The sequence below is a fragment of the Diprion similis genome, chromosome 8 (assembly GCF_021155765.1).
Source record: "Diprion similis isolate iyDipSimi1 chromosome 8, iyDipSimi1.1, whole genome shotgun sequence".
Taxonomy (NCBI): Eukaryota; Metazoa; Arthropoda; class Insecta; order Hymenoptera; family Diprionidae; genus Diprion; species Diprion similis.
The window spans coordinates 19,873,448-19,893,144 of record NC_060112.1 but is presented as its reverse complement, the minus strand read 5'-3'; the positions used below and the strand labels follow the sequence as shown (position 1 = coordinate 19,893,144).

The 19,697-nt window shown below is 40.5% G+C and overlaps 1 protein-coding gene across 10 annotated transcripts in view; it reads right to left on the bottom strand.

The window, feature by feature from the left end:
* Nucleotides 1–2,665: 2,665 nt before the first annotated feature.
* The window catches only part of LOC124408894 (cAMP-specific 3',5'-cyclic phosphodiesterase), a 254,319-nt gene continuing 237,287 nt past the window's right edge, over nucleotides 2,666–19,697 (bottom strand). For 9 of the 10 annotated variants that reach the window (XM_046886184.1, XM_046886182.1, XM_046886177.1 and 6 more), the window contains 5 exons: nucleotides 9,614–9,707; nucleotides 7,572–7,801; nucleotides 5,882–6,145; nucleotides 5,668–5,767; nucleotides 2,666–5,335 (listed from right to left, as the gene is read on the bottom strand). In XM_046886184.1, the coding sequence (XP_046742140.1) occupies nucleotides 4,590–5,335; nucleotides 5,668–5,767; nucleotides 5,882–6,145; nucleotides 7,572–7,801; nucleotides 9,614–9,707 (1,434 nt within the window). In that variant the 3' untranslated portion in view covers nucleotides 2,666–4,589. Of the gene's footprint in view, nucleotides 5,336–5,667; nucleotides 5,768–5,881; nucleotides 6,146–7,571; nucleotides 7,802–9,613; nucleotides 9,708–12,480; nucleotides 12,914–19,697 lie in introns of those variants that run through there. The other variant, XM_046886187.1, reaches the window with a different exon arrangement.

Below are 19,697 nucleotides of genomic sequence, written 5' to 3'. Positions count from 1 at the left end.
AAGACCATCGACGCACTTCAGCGCACGGAGAGAATATCACAACAGTATCGATAGTAGGAATCTGTGCGCAGAATAGCGTTGGTAATAGCTAATGTTGAAGATTGTTCTCAAAGATGAGCAATGGATCATTAGAACAGAAGATTCCAAGCTTTCGGAAGATTTTTCAACCAATCGTCTCGGTCATCGTAGGATCAACTGTTAAGAAAACACGACTGAATGTGTGCGTTTCGCCGCTATCCGTAACAAATCAATTCATATTATGCATAAATACTGTAAAAATATCATTCTCCGATAGCGCTTTCTTGTAGGTATAACGTATAATCATAATAGCTGCCTTAATTCAACGAAGAACTACACATGTGATGTGATAGAATCTTTACGGCACGGTTACCCTGGACATTGATCAATCTTCTACGAGATGTATTAAGTAAAATAAAAGTAAAAATACGTGAAACCTGGACGAATCTACTGTTTCTTCGATCGCCATCAAATAACCGTTTTCGATTACAGTGTCTCATGCCTCTTCCGTCTTACAACAGTTTTTGTCTTTTGCTGATGCTGGGGCTCTTTGTGTGGTCGGAGAGTTTCCAGCAGATTGCAGTTGAAAAGTGACCGGGAGCACTGGACCAACTTCAAAAAATGCTGTGGAAACTCTAGTCGCTTCCAAGATCCGTCACGTAATTAAAGGGAATAAGGGTGATCTGATTGAAATAGAGAATTTCCGACAATAAATATGTTTTATTACACATATATCTTCATACGTGGGTTACATGATATTAATACATGTTTATTTAACTGTCCAGCAATCAAACACATTGTTCTTATTACACATTTTCATTACATCATCGTAATCATCATACTCGTCAAAGGATTGTTGTTAGAGCAATTTCGAATTACAATAAATCGAAAACTATAATATTGTTTCGCCAATAATCGGTCACGATTTACCAAACAATTCTCGATCTGCATGGTATTGTGAGGATTGAAGGCGGGGTGATTGTATAGGTAACAAGGTATCTCGCATAGTGCCCGCGCATGCGATGTACCATTTTTCTTTTTCGTATTTCGTTTTTGTAACGACGAAATACTTCCCCTCGATATTTTAATATTAACTGAATTTTCACCGTACTGAGTCAATGCGAAGGTACATAGATTTACTTGATATTCTTTCATTTGTATAAACGATGTTATACTTTGTCACATAGCAAAGAATTAAATCGCGTTCAAGATTGTTTTTATTCTTGTTTCTTGTTTTATCTCTATCTTAATTAATTTACTTCGTAAACTTTCGTTAAATGTGATAATGGATGATCGTAATTAAAATTTTCGTAATAGTTATATTGATAATTAGTTTACAACTAATAATAAATAACAACTCCGGGCTTTGCCATCTAGTAAAACAAAATCGATAGCATAATAAAAATAATATTATTATCATCTCAATCGAGATGGTAATAATAATTATTGTTATAATAAAAAATAACAATGATAAGATCAATGATAGCCATGGCATTAAAAATAATTAATTCATAATAATATTAATAATTATAATAATAATAATAACAATAATAATAATTAGCCGTAAGACTAATGACGATGTGAACTTGGTGGCCAGCACCAAACACTTACTATTTCAATGCCTACACAACACAGATACAGATTTCTCGCATTAATAGTATGATTGATTACATTACGATTTAGGTACATACTGAAATCTCGTTTCTTCCTTCATATTTAACGACAGACTTAACTTACTCTTATATAGTGTGTCTTAACGACTGATTTTTAAAACAAGCTGTTAGCGTTCTGCTCTTTTGTCATTCGTTAACTTACGTCCGGCGATTCCACCAATACGGCACGTTGCTTCAGTACTATATATATATATATATATATATATATATATATTTATTCAAAGTGACGATTGAACATCTTTTCGGCTCAAGGTTTGACCAGACGGACTAACGGCATTCATAAGTGGTATTTAAAATACCCCTTGTCCGTATAAACGCGAATCGTTTCAGTTTCATTGTCAGTGCGAATTATCAAAGTGATAGAAGCGAGTGATATAAGAGAGATGTCGTACCCTTAGGCCAGGAGACGGTCAAGCGTGCTTTAGAAAGCTAATTCATGAACGAGTTTTTCTATAAGTTGAGCGATTCACAGACATTTAAGCGAGTGGAGTTTTCACATCGATAATTTTTTATTTTCATTTTCTAATTTATATCTACTCCTACCGTTTAACTACAAAAGCTGAGAAGTTGAGTGTGATTGTAAAACGTATTGGTGGGGCGCCCGCAATGTATGTGTGTGTGTGTGTGTATATACATACATACATACATACATACATACATATACATATATATATATACATACATATATATATATATATATATGCTATACCGATATATTAATTAACGTTACTCTTTGGCTAGAAACAATTATTATTTAGGTTTTTTTTTTCATTTTTATTTATACTTCATGTATCGCAAGGAAAAAAGCGTCATCTGATACCAATTAATTTCAATATAAACCCAAAAGACCAGCTCTCATATAGTTGTATATTAAAATTAATTTTCTTCTTTTATTTTCTCATTTCAACCCTTTCATCTCAACGAATAGTATAATTAACATACCCTCCTAGTTGCTAGTATTTTATTACTAGGTCTTTCTAGTTTTCAGTTTTTTTTTTTTTTGTTTTTTTTTTCCTTATATAATTTTTTTTCTTTGTTTTATTACAATTCTAAGCTCTAATAAGCAATTGAGACAAAATCTTACTTTCAAGATAGTTATCTTTGTTGTCTACTGTTGGGGTATTATTAGAGAATCAGAAAAACAAAGGACGAACCAATAAGTTTATTGTTTTCGTGTATTTTTTTTTTCTTCAATTTTTTACTCTTTTTTTTTCTCCTCGTCATATGCATTTCATGTGCGTTTTAAAAAACATACGCGGCCGCATCGTTCCTTTGATCATTCTTAAATCTGGACTCGCTTCTCTGCAAGTCGGATACGATGTATTATTCGTCCATCTTTTTCAAACAATTATTCACTAATTCATTATACCCACGGAGACTAGAACAATTTAAAACTAACCATTTTCTGGTTCACTCGTTTCACATTTGAAATTTGATTTTTTTTCAACGCGACACCTAATACTTGAAATAATGACTGCGAATCGGATTTCCTATATTTTAACTGACATCTACCATGCCTAGCTATAAGATTTTTTAAGAAACAGTCAGAATAATATTAAGCTCATGGTAGAATTTTCAATCCTATTCTTTTATAATTAACACGATTCTTGCAACAGTTGCCTATCATTTTTTTTTTTCCAACTCTTTTTTTCTCTTGCCTTTACATTGTTGCGATTTACATACCCTTGTAGCATCAGGCGCTTGCACTCAATTTCTGCATAATTAACATCGTAATTATCATTTTTCTGCAAGCTGCCAGTAATTTTAATATTGCGCTGTTACTAAGCTCAGCGAAAAAAACATCTCAAATCATCGTCCTCTCTGATCTGACGATCTACCGAAATTTTTATATTGTTGTTAATTGATATGTTCTTGGAAATACTGTCTCTGTCCAACGAAACTATCTTCCTCCATGTCCAATGACAACTGCCGGCTGCGGTCCTCTTGTATTCAATTTCCTCTTTCAATTTTCGTTGCCTCTTCGAATTTGGACTTGATTCATAACTAGTTTTCAAGTTTTCCCAGGTTACACAAGCTTGCTTCAGATTTTCTTTGCCGCGTCGTCTTTCTTCTCCTTCATCTCGTTTCTTCTTGTTCCTTCGTCAACGTGACACGACCATCCCGTCTCCGGCATTACTTGACCGTGTGATCATTCTCACGGCATTCCTCGTACACTCATATCTTCCAAGTTTTACGTACGTTTCGAGATTCGCTTACTCCTCCTCCGTTTTACTGCGGACTGCGAAAATTGTGCGCGAGAAATAAAATTCCGCGTGCTCTCCACAGCGACAGAATTTAAAACACCGGCAACCGCTCCTTAAATTCCCATCTCGTGCATCGAGATTTGATGAAAATTGTTCACGTTGCAGTTCACATTCTCAGATAACAAACTTTGAACTTTGCCCGATCCATTAGACATGTCATTCGTTCATACATATTCGAGCGTTGGAATTCTTCCTCTTGTTTCACTTCTTAGAGAAAGTGAAAAAAATTTCTCCTCCCCCATCCCAACTCGAATTAGTCGTAATAACCCTTGCCGTCGATATTTGCCGTACAGGAAAATAAAGTGAAATAAACAAAGTAACAAACAAACAAACAAACAAACAAACCGCGAAAAACAATCAAAACAAATTCTCGTCGCCACTGATCGGTGGCAAGTTGTCAGAGGACAGTTATACCCCGCAATAAGCGGTATGAAAAGTGTATCCTCGGTAGAGTCGGCACCTTAGTAGGTACCCAGACGCACAGTACGCAGTATCATACAGAAGTACCGCGGCGTTTGGCGACCTCGATGTTCGTTGAAACGTTCGTGTGGAATAGATGACGTCACTGGCGCACCCGCCACCAAGTCTGCTGCACCTTAACGTGAAGCTTTCTGCAAATGCCAGCCAGCCTCCGTCACATCCCAGCCTCACCGGCGTTCTCATCCGTCTCACCGCCACCCTCCCCCGTCTCTCCTGACTCGTCCCCCTCTTCCAAGGTCACTTGAAACCGTATCCTATCGTCGGACTGTTGTTCGGAGGCGAGTTGCTGCTGTTCAGCGGGTGGCGGGCTGGGCGGTATCATCGACTGATACCAGTCACGATTCTCCTCCAGAGTGTCGAGGATGTCCTGGGCATCGGGATGAACGAGGTCCGCCCACGTTTCCCACAGCGGATGTACTATGTAGTCGATGAAACCAACCTGGGACTTCTCGATCGTTGCGCTGTGCCGATCGCACATCGGGCTGATGTCCATGTTTTGGTCGCGTTCCCTGTCGCCCTGGAGGAAGAATTCCTCCATCAGGAGACCGACCCACTTCCGGTACAGCGGCAACGGCTTCGTGGGGTTCGAGAGGTCTGCGCAGTGCACGAGGTTCTCCAGGACTTGGATCCTGTCCGTGTAGTTGTCGAGCAGGAGCACTCCGGAACCGGCCACCTTCTTAGTTTCGACCATGGTCTTCAGGTCAGCCAACAACGACATGTGCTTGGACATGTCCGTCGATAGGACCATGTCGATCACCATCTTCCTCAACGTTTGCCGCTGCTTCTTTGTCATGTTAACGAATATGTCACAGCCCTCGTTCTGAAGTAACTTAAACGCGACCGCTAGATGATGGTTCTCCAGGACCGACTCGTCGTTGTACATCAGAGCTAACTCCGAACCTGTGGTCAAAAATTATCACCAATTTGTTAGAAAAAGGGAAAATATTGTTTTCATTGAGAAAGTGCGATAATGTTATCGAGTAAGGTCGGAAATGACGTCGCGTATGATATCTATTACGTATATTATGTACAGGCCCCGCGTGTATTTTAAGACGTATAAGAAATTTTCCGCTCAACGGTATGCTTTTGAAATATTATGACTAGATCCAGCAATTAGCAGTTACTTTCACAACTTTTTCGTCAATCGTTCCGATCTTTGAACGATTAGTTGTTTATAAAATTAGGGGATACATGTACATACGTATACACCTATATATATATGCTATACTTACTCGAATTGATGAGAAACTGATTCGTCAATCCGGGATGGTCCACGTCGTGAATTGTCGCGGCAAAGAGAGCTGCGGTGATTTCAAGCGGCGTGAAAACTGACTGTAATCAATATAAAAAAGGCATAAATTAGTTGGAGTCCCGATAAAATTTTGCCGTTATTCGCAGCTTGACGGGAGAAAAAAAAAAAGAAAAATTTTTAAATCATTTTCTCACCTCAAGCGCCGGCGTGTTGAGTAAAGTGTGGGTGGATTGGGTGACATCGGCTGCGTGGAGGCTGTTGTGGAAGGGATTATCCTTCACATAGTGGTCCTCAAGCGTCATCATAAAGGTGACGAACGTCTTGGGGGGTATGGCGAGGGATTTGAGCAAATCACGGCTCTGGAAAGCGGTGTAGGCTACGCAGGTTAGGGGACGGTTGTTGCTGAGTTCGCCTATCCTGAAGATGTCAATGCCCCACTTGTCGATGTCGGAGAGTAGCTGAAAGGTGAAAACAGCAAAAAATCGTTAGGATTACCTCGTTAGCTGACCCTGCGTTGTTAAGTATCCTGACTCGGTTTCGAGTCGTGGAAAAATTGTAAAAACTTTCATTGTCTGCACGTCAACATGCATATTGTCGAAATGTGAAATGGACAAATATTTAGACATTTCTTTCTCAGAACCTTGGATACGGATGGCAAAGTGCAATCTAACTTCGAATGTGTTGTGCCATGATTTGAATATCGAAATCCATCACGCTTTCATGACTTTCGGATTTGATATTGTAAAATCAACACGTCGTCATCGGTTCATCGACATTAACGAAATTCAGGGAAATCGTATAAAACAATCGGGTTATCGATGAGAAAAATATAGTAATGATAAATAACAGTCAGATCGTTGTAGACTATAAGCAAATAAAATGTGGGACACGTCGAACAAAATATGTGTATCACATGTCGTTTATTAATTGAACAAAAAATCATAGTATATGGCGATCGTCACCAAGATTTAATATACAAGCTTTATATTACTGAAAAGCGTAATGAAAAACTTGAACAAAATAGAGAGGGGGGGGAAAAAAATTGTCCACCGCAATGAGTAACTCGATAAAAACTGGTTGATTCATTCGCGTTATGAGTACGACAAAAACATGTAGGTGTCAATCGACATTCCAGAAAAGCTAGATCCAGTTACCATAAAAGTGCAATGGGTGCGTTCGGTTGTTGTAATACATAACGAACGCCGCGATAATTAACGACTTTTTTGCGTCTCTTCTTCTGGAATAAATTACAATCGATTGTCTGTGGCTTAGAATTGAGTGTAAATAAAGAATCGAATCACAAGAAGGGTGATCGAACGTCGTTGTTTATACAAAATGATTTTATGCCCGCGGGTGATACGAGATAAAATTCATCTTCCACGGTTATCATACACAGCAGCTATCGCTTCTTAAAGAAATAAGGAATGAAAAAAATTGAACAAAAAAACACAACCAAACAAAGATCTCGTCAACCCAAGTGTGTATATATATATATACGTATTTATGTAAGAAACGCGTCTCTCTCAACCTATGCAAAACTACGCCATTATGTTTCTACATATCTTTTGAAATGAATACAAGCAGAGATGACGAGTAATTATATCTCTAGTGGCAATTTAGCAGACGGTTCGTGGGTTGAGCAACTCCCAAAGTTGGCGAGCCACCGACTGTCGCCTCTCTTTGTACCCGGACAACCTTCCTTAGCGATCAGACGTCTAATTATTAGTCGACGATCGCGTCTACCTAATATCCGATTTCGCGATGAATTATTAAAACGATCCGGACCACGCGAATCGACATAATGCGCACTTATTTTACTACCACGGGTAGCGGATAGTTGGTATATCGGTATCTGTCAATTTTTATTCAAATTTCTCAAATTACCTTTCCAAGCTGCTCCTCGTGGGGCGTCTCGACGCCGTGAAGGGGAACGCGCTCTCCGGTGAAGCTGTTCGTGTGTGTAAGTGGTCTCTTGACGCCACTGATGTGCGACATTGCCGCCGGTCCCCTCTGGACGCGGTCCTTCTTCTTGACAGCTCGGACATCGACGTTTCCGGTGGCTGCGACCGCATCTTCGATTCGCAAGGACGGGAGGTCCAGCTCCTGTTGCTTGTCTGTGGTAGCAGAACAAAAAAAATTACACATATGGCAAGATTAGAGGGGCGCTAATTTCTACTAATGTAATTCGGTCAACGCTGGTATAATAATTAATCGAACGTGAGTAATCGATAGGAGGATATTGTTACGATCTAGCGTATAGAGTCTGGATCATCGTATCTACCGGTCGTTGGGGGCACGAAATCACGCGATGGAAGTTACAGCTGGTTTGTGTCCCTCGCCTAGTTACATGTGTATACTCTCGTTACCGATTATCCAATGGCTGTCAAAAACGATCCTGACTGACTAGGCGGGGCACGTGGCCTCTGCGAAAAGGAATGCCGTTGCGGTTTTGCGGTAATTCCTCGGAGAAACGCGTGCGATATTTAATACACGTTAAGAGTGCGGTTACGACGGAGCTGTGTAACGTGTTCTACGTAATCCACCTCGAGGCGTTTTTACGGACCATTATATCCTAGATAAATCCGAACTATTCTCCGCAGATGCATATATATGTATGCGAAAAAGAATTCGTGCCGCATTATCTTGGGAGAGAATGATGAACTTTTTCTATACAAGTGTACAAGTACAGATACTCTACGCGTATATGTTAAGCTTCACGTGACATGCGCGTAGTAAACATTCTATGTGCGAATAAACACGAAACGCGGCGCCATGCGGGATGGAAATTAAATTGTGATTTTTTTTCATTCTTTTTCTTTCTTTTTTTATTATAAAATACGTCTGCGCAAAGGTTGAAAATCACTGTTAGTCACAATAGAGCTGATTTAACTAGGACGTGTTTGAATTTTCTTTTCATTTCTTATCTCGCGCTTGTACATACCTGAAGGTTTTTAAGGCGCGTATACCCAGCATGATTACATGCATGTACCTACGTATAATGATAAACGCATAATGGAGTTCGCGATGTATCCCGACCTGAATAATATTTGCGAAGCGAAGTTGCACGTATATGTATATCCACGGCTTGACGTGATTTGCCTGCACCTGTGTTTCGAATTAACCTTGGCCAGTTTTTTTCTGCCCTAGTTTGGTAAAGTACATTGCATGAGATGAGACTGATAGAAATACAGTCGCGATCAGGTGCGAAATGATATACATTCTTGTTCCTGCCGTTAGTGGTAAGCGAGGGATTTTATCAATTTGAAGGTATTTTTTTCTCCAAATTCTGAATTCGAATAGAGATTATGACCACCTTGTTTTCGCGTCGACATGTAGTCTGGATCATGTGCATATTGTTATTTTTAACTTTGACGAAATGGATATCATACGCGTATTGCAAACATTTTTGTAACGATGGCTTCTGTTTTACGTACGATTAAACAATTTCTGATAGAGACATATCGAAGTGAAATTCGATTTCCCTTTATTGATCCCTAGGGGGTCAGCCAGGTTTTTATCATTTTTTCTTTTTCTACATCGTGTTGCACGCTCTCTCTCTCTCTCGTAATTACAGCAAATCGCAGCCGGGGCATCTTGAATAATCGTGAAAAATATGTAGACAAATAGTTGCGTACGTATGCGGCGCGATAAAAGTGAAAAATTTATAATTTACGGTCACAATAATAATAATACGTTGGCATTAAGAGAGTACACACGTACATCTAGGTAGAGACTACCAGCTGCTTGCGCAACCGAGTGGCATAATTGTCAAAATGGTTTCTCAAAGTTATCTCCAACCTCGGAATTACCATCGAATCGCGTTTGTCTATATCTATACAGGCGAAAGTTAAACCCTAAGCATAATCACAGCGATAAGATGTCAATTTTGCGTATATCACGTCGCTGCCTGTGATTAAGAAACTCACCTAAGAAAGTGGAGCAGATGTATTCGGAAATTTGATTTCCGGACTTTGAAGATTCCGAAAAATGTGACAACTCCTTGTTCAGCATCCTCTTGAACTGTAACAAAAATGAGAAATCACGTTAGTTAGAAAATCCCAATAATATATGCACCAGACGGTGTAATCGTCGATAAGGGGTGAAAAACGAAGAAAATATGTTATCGAGAAACAGGACCATGTTCGCTTCTCAATAATAATAACCATTCCTCAATCATTTTGTGGATATGATTGTAGCAGCTGGTCGTGGCATTTAATGTATCGTAGGTATACCATATGTACATATAGGTATATATCGTGCGTATATAGAGATACTATCGTAAACGATCAATCGTCTCTCCAACTTCTATTTATATATATATATATATAGGAATAGAACGGGGTTCGCCTTTTATTAAACGTCACATAGACAGTTTACTCGACGCTGACTGACCTCGTCCCGCTACACTAAACAATAACCCAATTCTTCCATGCGTTAAGTGTTATTTCTTATTAGTAATAATTCGGTTGCGGGACGATGCTGAACGATAGGCGACAAAACGATTTCGACGAAGCAAGCCGCAGGGAAGAAGGCAGTTTCCATATTATGGACAATATACGTGGGAATTGATACATAGTTTGTGAGCCAAGGTGATGTCAGGAAAACTACCAAGTAGGTACCTTTCCACAAAACGCGTCACCTCGTTTTCAGTCAAACTATTCGGCAATTACGTCAGTTGATGCTTATGCCGCAATGCACCAAACACCGAAATGTTTGTCAACATTTATCTCTACATAATAACGCCTTAACCCGATACCTGCACGAGGTGCTTATATATTTTTCTTCTTCTCCCGGTCTTTCCGCATTTATTTTTTCTCCACGTTATCACTCTTTCCTGCAGACGTCAACGGCGGTGGATAAAGAAAAAAAAAAAAAAAAAGAAAAAATTAAGAAAAAAATCGTTCCTTCGCGATCAGATCGAGGTGCTTATTAAGTTTGTGCGAATTTAAAATCCTCTCTTATACCTGTTCCACCTTGAGTTCTAGGTCAACGCGTTTTAATTTCTTCCGGAAGTATAATACCATATTTATCTACCGCGAAGATCGAATAAATACGTAGGATTTAGAACATCGCAGGTATATAATATATATGCGATGCGTGCAAAATGCTCTTTAAGATAGGCGGCAACGTGTCCCTCCGTCTCCGTCTTAGCAAATATATATCTTATCCACGAAATGCATGGTTCATTGAAACCGGGGCACGTGTGCCGATTGTGTAGGAATAACCGTACGCTTTATTGCGTAACAACTGCTTAGGAAGAGCTTTGCCAGAGCTTAAACTACGATGCGTGCGCCAAGGGCGCGTGCCGTTAACAATATCAACGATAACCGGGATAACCCGGGAACAGCGAGTATAAACCGCTCCAAACCGCTTGCGTATAAATATTCGCGGACTTTGATCAGACGGTCGCGAATCACGGATACACTAGCTTGTTTTGCTTATTTCTTGTCCCCCCCCCCCCGCTTCCTTTCTTTTCTTTATATTTTCCTGCTGATTTTTTGCTAGGTCGTAGAACCGAGTACGTATAGATGCATGATATACCTACGTATGCAATGCGCGTCGCGGTAACGGGTGAAATTCGACTTTCGCCTTTGCGAAATCGAGGCAGCTTCCGTTTGGCGACGATCGCTATCTTCCTGAAATTAACCGGAAATTATAGCGCTATGGGTTATATCCTTTCAACACCGTTTACGGTGGAAGCCTATTGGATATTACCGCAAAATTGATTGCGTCGACGAGTTTGCGGAAGGGATGCTGCAGCGTAGGATTCGCTTGCGGTCGCGAAGGATGTTTCCCTGGTACAACCACCAGGGCTTGTTCGAACGTAATTTGCACGTCTGAACGTAGCTGAGCTTCGCGAAATTCGAAATTATGAATATTGCACTTTAGAAGGAAAAAATTTAAGAGACATGTCAAAGAATATAATATCGAGGTGAGAAGAAAAAAAGGAACGAAAGAAATCCTTTGTTACGGTTAGACTTTAATACTTGATCTGTATACTTAAGACTTAGGAAATATTGTATTTTGACTTCTAGGAAAAGTTGGATGGTTGTATTTCAATAATCGGAATTGTATTGCGTTGCTCGATCGTACAGCGAGTTCAACGAATTGACCGACATCAATTATCGATAAGTACTATAAACAATCGATGCAAACATCTGCTAGCCCTGATACCGGACAGGGATTTGGATACTACTAATTATAGAATAGTCAATAAACGATAAGCAGGCGCGAGTTTATTCGACTTGGTGTTTACATGATCTTATAAGCGAGAATTGTGATCGATTAAACATTGATCGAAGATTGGTTTCGTAAACGCGCGTATAGATTCGATATCACGGATGTGTCCACACGTTACAAGGGAAAAACATGCGGCAATTTACAGGCAGGTACGTACACCGTAATTTTCTGTACCAATTATTTTCCCTATTGCGCGCGCGATTTTTACCGCAATGCGAATTATTGCTAATCATCCTTGATCCAGAGGTGGGGAAATCCCAGGGACCAGAAGACGGCGATTTGAAATACTTGTCAGAGTCTCGCCCTGTGCAATATCTCCGTCTCCGTCTTGGTTCTTGAAAATGTAGGTAATTATTTTCACCTCCAAACCGTTTGTGTCTACAATATACACGCTTCAATTGAGTGCGAAGGTTACCCAATTTACCGTAGTACAAGGTTCTCGACATAATTCCGACAAACGTATTCGAAGGCGCGAATGAAAAATTGAAAACCGATACGCATCGATTGGTGATTATTTTTCTCTTCCTCTAATTTATCTAGGTATTTTATTCACCTGGACAGCGACGATTCCAGCCATGGCTGTGAGGTCTGCCAATGTCCTGAGGTAGTTAAGATACCTCGAAGAGTCCTCCATGTTTCCAGTTTCTACCCGACTGCTTGCTTGGCGCACCATTTTTATTTATCGTGTACTTTACGCAAACTGACAATGTTTAAGGGTAAAGAATAAACAAATATCTCACTCGGCACGGATGCTATTTATATCACAGAAAATATCACTGCACCGTAAAAAGAGCGAAAAAATCTGTTTTAACAATTCACCGGGTTTGGGCTCGTCGGAATTGTAAAAATACACGAGACGCGTTCGACGAGAAGTAACTCTTTAGGCAAATACTCGTGGTGCGTATGTCCAAGGTATCAAACCTTTGAAGCAGCTTTCAAATATTAAAAGTTTTTTTAAAAAGCTCGATTAGACTTTCGGGGCACGTTCTTTTATAACGCGTTTTTCACAAGCAAATTATTTTTACATCACCTGGTGATTATAAAAGGATGTAAAAAACTGTATGTAAATTTTTTGTTTCTTTCTTTTTCTTATACAAATAAAAACTTGCACGTAACCGGTTGCTTCACGTGTGAAAGTCACTTTTTGTTTAGCCACTTTAGCCTCGAAACAAGAGTATCGTTTCACGGAATGTTTCTCGTTCGACTGCCTGGCGTGGTCTGTACGTTTCAGCCTCGGCACTGGCCGCTTATATCAGCTACCAGTCACATTCTTGTGCATGTGACCGATGTTCTGGCATTCAGAGGGGGGATACTTACTGCCGAGAAGCAGCCGCGAACGGGCTCAACGTCATCGTCTTTGCGAGCGTGGGTGAACACCTTCCAAGAGAAACGTGATGTGTAGATCTTTAACTACACTTTGTGTATCGTACCTACTTCGTATTGTTTCGTGTTATTATAGGGTATGATTCTTTGGCAAATTTAGAGAATTCGAATTTTGCGAAGGCATGGCCATGATCCAATAAATCAACTGCAGCCTTGAGGGCTCGAAAAAGCTCGAGATTCAATTTTTACAAATATTAGTATAGAGTTACACGAGCGGGGAAATTATTTTTTCGGATTCCTTTATCTGCTTTCACTCATGCGATGAATCCCTAAGTTATCATCACTGCAATTAAAAGCGTCTGCACCGTAACTCGAGAATTTTGGCAACCAGATGATCGCCGGGATTCTCATCGGCCTTTGTTTCAGCTCATTTTTCATATCGCAAAACGAATAACATTGCCCCGGGGAAGCACAAAACGGCTCTAATTACTTGACGAAACTGAGGATCAAATTTTTGCGATCGGGTGAAATTGACATTAACCGTTGTTAGGCTGGTAGGCGTTCAGCGAATGGCATCTCTTTGAAGTTCCGGCGAAGAGGGTTCGCTTATTTTCATGTACGTAACGTCATTTCGCCCATAGAGAAGGTTACTCTGTAATTTCTCGTCAGGCTGATGAAGCTCCCCACCTTCATCCGCGAAATTGTGTCTCATGAGTTCAGAAACTCTCGTAACGCCTGTTCGGATGAAATGTATAAGTAACCAAAATATTCAAAGGCCAATTTCAAGAACGTTTCGCCATTCGGTTTATCGCCGAAATAAACGTTTCAACAGCCGAACGTGACGGTAGCGTATACATCGTGTAATTAGTTTTTGTATACAAGTAGGATTCGTGATTTCACGCAGGCCTTACCTATTTCCAACGGCGCGTATAATTTCATCTTCGATTATATCGTGATATCATTTTCTCGTGTTTGGCAAATGTAATTCTGCCAAAGTTTCGTATATACGAAAAACTAGAGATGAAAATTAGAGTGAAAAAAGAAACGAAAAAATACGTACTTGACCTGATTTTTACTAAAAAATCGTCAATTTACATCGATGGTTTCGTGGAAAATTGGATTTGTGTGTCACTGTTCGCTTAAACTCCGAAATTGTCTTTCGGATACAAACCGAGGCCATGACATGAAATTGAAGTATTTCGCAGAGAGCCGCTGTAGACGAGAAAAGGAAGCGATTGCGAAAACTGAAAAATCCCAAAGTGCCGGTAAACAAATTCGCTCATTTCCTCGGTATCGTATTTCGGATACTTTCGGCCTGCTTTTCACTCCCGCAGGTTTTACGGGGGCGTTGAAACGACGCTCGACGGCGAACAAACTTCTAGCGTTGCGGGTTGTCAAGGGAGTCGGTTGATTGTTTCACGAAAAGATCAGAAAGGTCCGAAATTGTTTACACGACATAGCCTAATACGGGTCTCTCCGATTTTGTGGATCTACGATTTCGTGCGTGGGCGTCGCAAAAGGAGGGATCGGGTGCTCGGAGACAGTTTTTTTTCCATTATTTATTCTTCGTGGTTACCGATCGCGTTTCGTGATCCGCGATTCTTGTTTTTCTTGGCAGCGGGTACATCGCATCATAGGATAAAGAGATCCGATCCTCGGATTTCCGCCGATCAGAGATGATAGTGACGGTATGTTGTTTCGACGTCGGTAATTAAGTATCAGAAAAATGTGTACGTTAAGGTACGTTATACCGTTATTCAGGGAGTTTGTTATAGTTTTCCACCAAAACATTCGTTGTTGGCAACCATTCGAAAAAACATACCTATAATAATATGCGCACGCGAACGAATGTTTCTTCAATTTATTGTTACGATTGTTGTTTCCCGATAATTCTGCACTTGAGCGCGTTGGCAATTGCGCAAAGTCAAATAAGGATCATCGTCGGATCATTATACAGATGAATAAAAATATACTCACACAATCACAGGCGGCGCTCGTTATAGCTACGATATACGCGTTACTGTACAATTTATAAGCGTGCATAGTCGACGGTTCTGCCTTCTGCGGTGTGACGTTACAACCCGCGGTACAAGGTGTGTATATACATATAAATTCTCGCCATTATACACGCGCGGCCATTATCGTTATTCCTATATATTGTAAACCTCGTTCGTATCTTATCAATCCATGTTTATTTACCACGTCGTTCGTACTACTTCTTTCCCCTGCGATATTGCGACCGGTGGAAGGGGGGAAAACAAAATTTGTCACCAATTGCGTCACGATCGTTTGAACCGAAAAGAGAAATTCCTAAATTGAAATACACCGGCGCTTGTAGAGAGGTGTACGTACGAAGCGATGAGTCGACTGGCGAAAAGTCAAGTCATGTCATCTCGCGAGGAAGTCTTTTATGTCTTAAACGAGTACGTTGTACGTTCCGAGACAAAGCCTGGGCGTAAGGTGTAATAAATTAACGGGATGATATCACTATCAGTAAACCGTATACATGTAACTGGGGTCGGTCGAAATACCTAGAAATAATTCTCTTTGTACAGCATCTCTCTCCCTTGCTCTCGCCTCTGCAGAACCGCAAGAGACGCTCGACCAAGTTCGCCCCTAAAGGAAACGCCGGCCATACAAGGAGCACGCGCCATTCTTATTCGTAACTCAAATTTCTAGCTAATCGCGAGAGAATAGCCGGCGCTGTTTACTCTACTCGATAGATCTGCATATCAGTTAGGTACAGACGGTGTCTCGCGCATGTTGGTCGTATTGAATTTTCTAGAATCACATACCGTGACCGTAGCCGTAACCGGACGTCTAGCCGATCTGCAGGTAAAGGTGGGTCAGAATGTACTCCTGTACCAGTATTCCTGGCATTCATCAGGTTCGCTAAGGTTGACTCAGTTGCGTCGGGATCGTCATTCACCGAGTCCAAGCGAGAAGTCGCAAGCTTGTAATGTATGGCCGTATATTTTTCCATACATACATTCTGTTGAAGATGTTAGAAAAATGTCCACGTCTCGGTGCCGCACAGCCGTTCGATTCAATTCCCTGCAGTGCAGTCTGGGTCAACATCACCGCATTTATAGAGCCAATAGCATACCGCGATCAGGAGTTGCGAGCGAGTGATAAAAACAATAGTTTTCTCGTAAGATCAATGGCCAGACAGACGTTCAATCGAGTTTTGCATTTCAAGTATCCGCCGAACTTGCGAACGGCCTTGGCTTTGCAGTGGCTTTGGATGAGGAATCGGTCGCGATTCGAAACGGTGTCGCAGTGAAAGGATCTCAGGTCATGTCGGTTAGCTTTGCGGTCGGTGGAAGAATACTTAGTAAGATAAGTAATTACATCATGGTCATTAGTCGTGATATCATTCTTTTGTGTGAAAAAAGCATAACTTGTAGTTATGTTATGTCTTTGCAGCGCGCCTTGACTCGCGGTTTGGCATAGTTATTGTACAGTTTTTATTTATGCAAAATACATCGGTAGGCTTCTGCTGAAGATATAGATTAGTACTGCAAGTCTCAATGCGCAGGACACGCATCCTTTTTCTTTTATCAGCGGGATTTTATAATCGTTTGAAAATATTTTGCACAGCTGATTCGTGATTTGATACGAGTATGTTTCAACGATTATGATGAATGAAATTTGGTTCATCCCTGGCAGTCCTGATTGTTTATAATGAAAGAAGCAAGGCCGAGAGAGGAGAGGAATTCAAGAACATCACGCGATATGCAGCTAGTTTTTATTTCTATAATGCAATAGCTTAAATTTGCCCGAGGCCTGTAATTGCTCCAGTCTTGTAAAAGGTTTGAATAATATTTTCTTCAAAGAAAGTGATAAGCCGTGTGGAAAATAATTGGAAAGTCATACGGTGTATGCGTAAACAGTATATTACCTTCCGCTCGACGACGTCATACAAAAAGAAAAATTTCTTCAATCGATAAATTACAAGAAAAATGTTAAAGCTTCAAAATTAACCTTGGCAACGTTTATTATCTGTACAGGAATCAAACTCTGCAACGTCGATGAAATTTCTCGATTCGTACAGTAAGCTCGAAGTGTCAAACCGTAGACAAAAAACACGTTTTTCCAGAAATTATGAGACGTGGTTATTTTTGTTTATCTCCGATTCACCAATAACAAATCGTTCCGAAAAATACAATTTTCGTTCAAATCGACCTGAGAGATATTTATATTGACCTACACGCGGGGCCGATCGTGTTATAATCCGCGGACTCATCCCTTAACAACCTGTCAGTATTCCGACGTCAGTTAAAGTTTGTTTGTTCCAATCTGTAACACGCGAAGAAAATGAGAAACAAAATGAAAATAACCACAGAGACTGGGAGAGTTTCCGGGCGCTCGAAATTCGCACGATATTTTTTTAAGATCAACGTGTTTAATCGGAGAGACACGCTTCTAAGTACTTTCAGCGAACAAATTATACTTGACAAATTTTTGGAGAAGCCTGATCAGTGAGTCTGACTCACGCGGAGGAATTTTTGCTTACAATTAAACAACAAATTCTAGATATATTGGATTACGGGTGAATTTCGAAGGATACTGCCCTTCAAAAACCACGAGATGTGGCCTCCATCTTTGTTAACCAACGACAAGCCGACGGTCATGGATACCTTCAGTATAACTTCAAGAGCATGGCATCGTGGAGGATAATTATCGCCTTTTTGTTGATACGTAATCACACGAATTGAGGTCGGCTACTTTTCACGGTCGTCGATTGAGGTTGGAAACAAATTGTGTCATCGAAACGTAGAATGGTGTGAATATGACTATGTAGTTCAACTATCCGAGTCATTATATACCTTTGGGTAAAAGTGAGGTCATTTTTGTTTTCTCGGATAAATTCACCTGTCCGTTTTTTCCAGGTATTTTCTTCCCAGGAAAAAAATCCATACAAATACTTCCAATTAGTACAAATGTTTTCGAAAAGATCGTCTGACGCTCCGAGCCAACGTTGATGCCGCTCAGAGTTGCGTAATCCAAGTGGCACAGTAATTAGCTTCAAAATTCTGTTTCGCGAAAAAAAATACGACGAGTTTGCAAAAAAATTGATAAAAAACGGGACACTGCGTGTATTTCGAAAAATTGTTAAACATGGGTAAATCAGCGATGCGCTTTTCTGTGAACTGTTAAGCTCCGGTCAGTAACTATTTTTTTTCGAATAATCACACGCTGTAACAATGACAGCGAAGTGAGAATAATTACGAGAGTTCCGTATCCCTGACAGTAAACAATGTAAAGCAGTAAAGCAGTAAACCAGTAAACTTGCCATATTGGCTGGGCAAAAAGCCTGTTAATTGAACGAAGCTCATCTTTACCTGCGTTGCACGTAAATCGAAAAATTATTATCTGACATAGAATTTCCTGCAGGTTGTATACATGGCGGTTCCGTATCGTCATTCACAAATCGCTTTTCCCCGTGTCTTATGTCAGACACGTGCAAGCATTTCTCCCACTCTGGTTAGCAATTATAGGTGCACTTTTACTCACGCGAGAAAGTCGGACGATTCCTCCTCAGGGCATATTCGCCATAACCTAGCCTAGCCTAGCCTAGCCTAGCCTTACTTCCGGTCTCGTGTTAATCAACTTTAGGTAAATCGCGGACACGATCCGGTTACGAACGGCCAATTAATAGTTGGCTCTTCCTATCTTCCGTTTTAATGTTGTGGAATTATAAAAGAAGAGTTCGAGTAATAAATCGGCTCAGAAGACTCCCGCCGACTTCGCATTTCCGAGTATATATATATCGTCAAATTACTTTTCATAAGCAGCTGTACAGAAGAAATGGAAGAAGCTTTTAATCAATTATTCCGATGAGACTCGTTGACATTTGTGTCACGTCGGTGCTCGAGCAATTATCGCCAACTATAGATATACATCGTCGAACCTGGATCACGGATAGAGAATTATGAGGATAATTTTATTCTTGGAAATAAGTTTCATACGGATTAGTTGCCGATTTTTCGTCTTGCAGTCACGACACGATCCCTAGAATAGCGTAGTTTCCATTCGCCGAAGCGATTACTCGAATGCTGTATGGCAAGTTGATAACCGGAAAATCCTGCAACGCAGCCGTTCGCACAATGGGAACACTGGTGATAAATTACTGCAAAAATTGCCGATCGATTCAACGATCGGCAAGTAGACCATCAATTCATACCCGCGTATTGTGTGATTTTTGATGTCGGATGGAGTAATTTTCGAGGTAATGTTGTTCGGTCAGAAGTCGAGTATTTCAAAATCGAAAATTCTCCGTTTAACGTGATCGGTAAAATTCCGTCGCAACTTCGACTTGTCAACAGCTTTATGTCTCGACAAATTGGGCGTCCACCCGCAGTTCCGTAATTCGGAGACATTACAGAGGAATTCCAGGGAAAGCGGATAGCTAATCCATTTAGAAAATGCAAATTTTTGTGACAG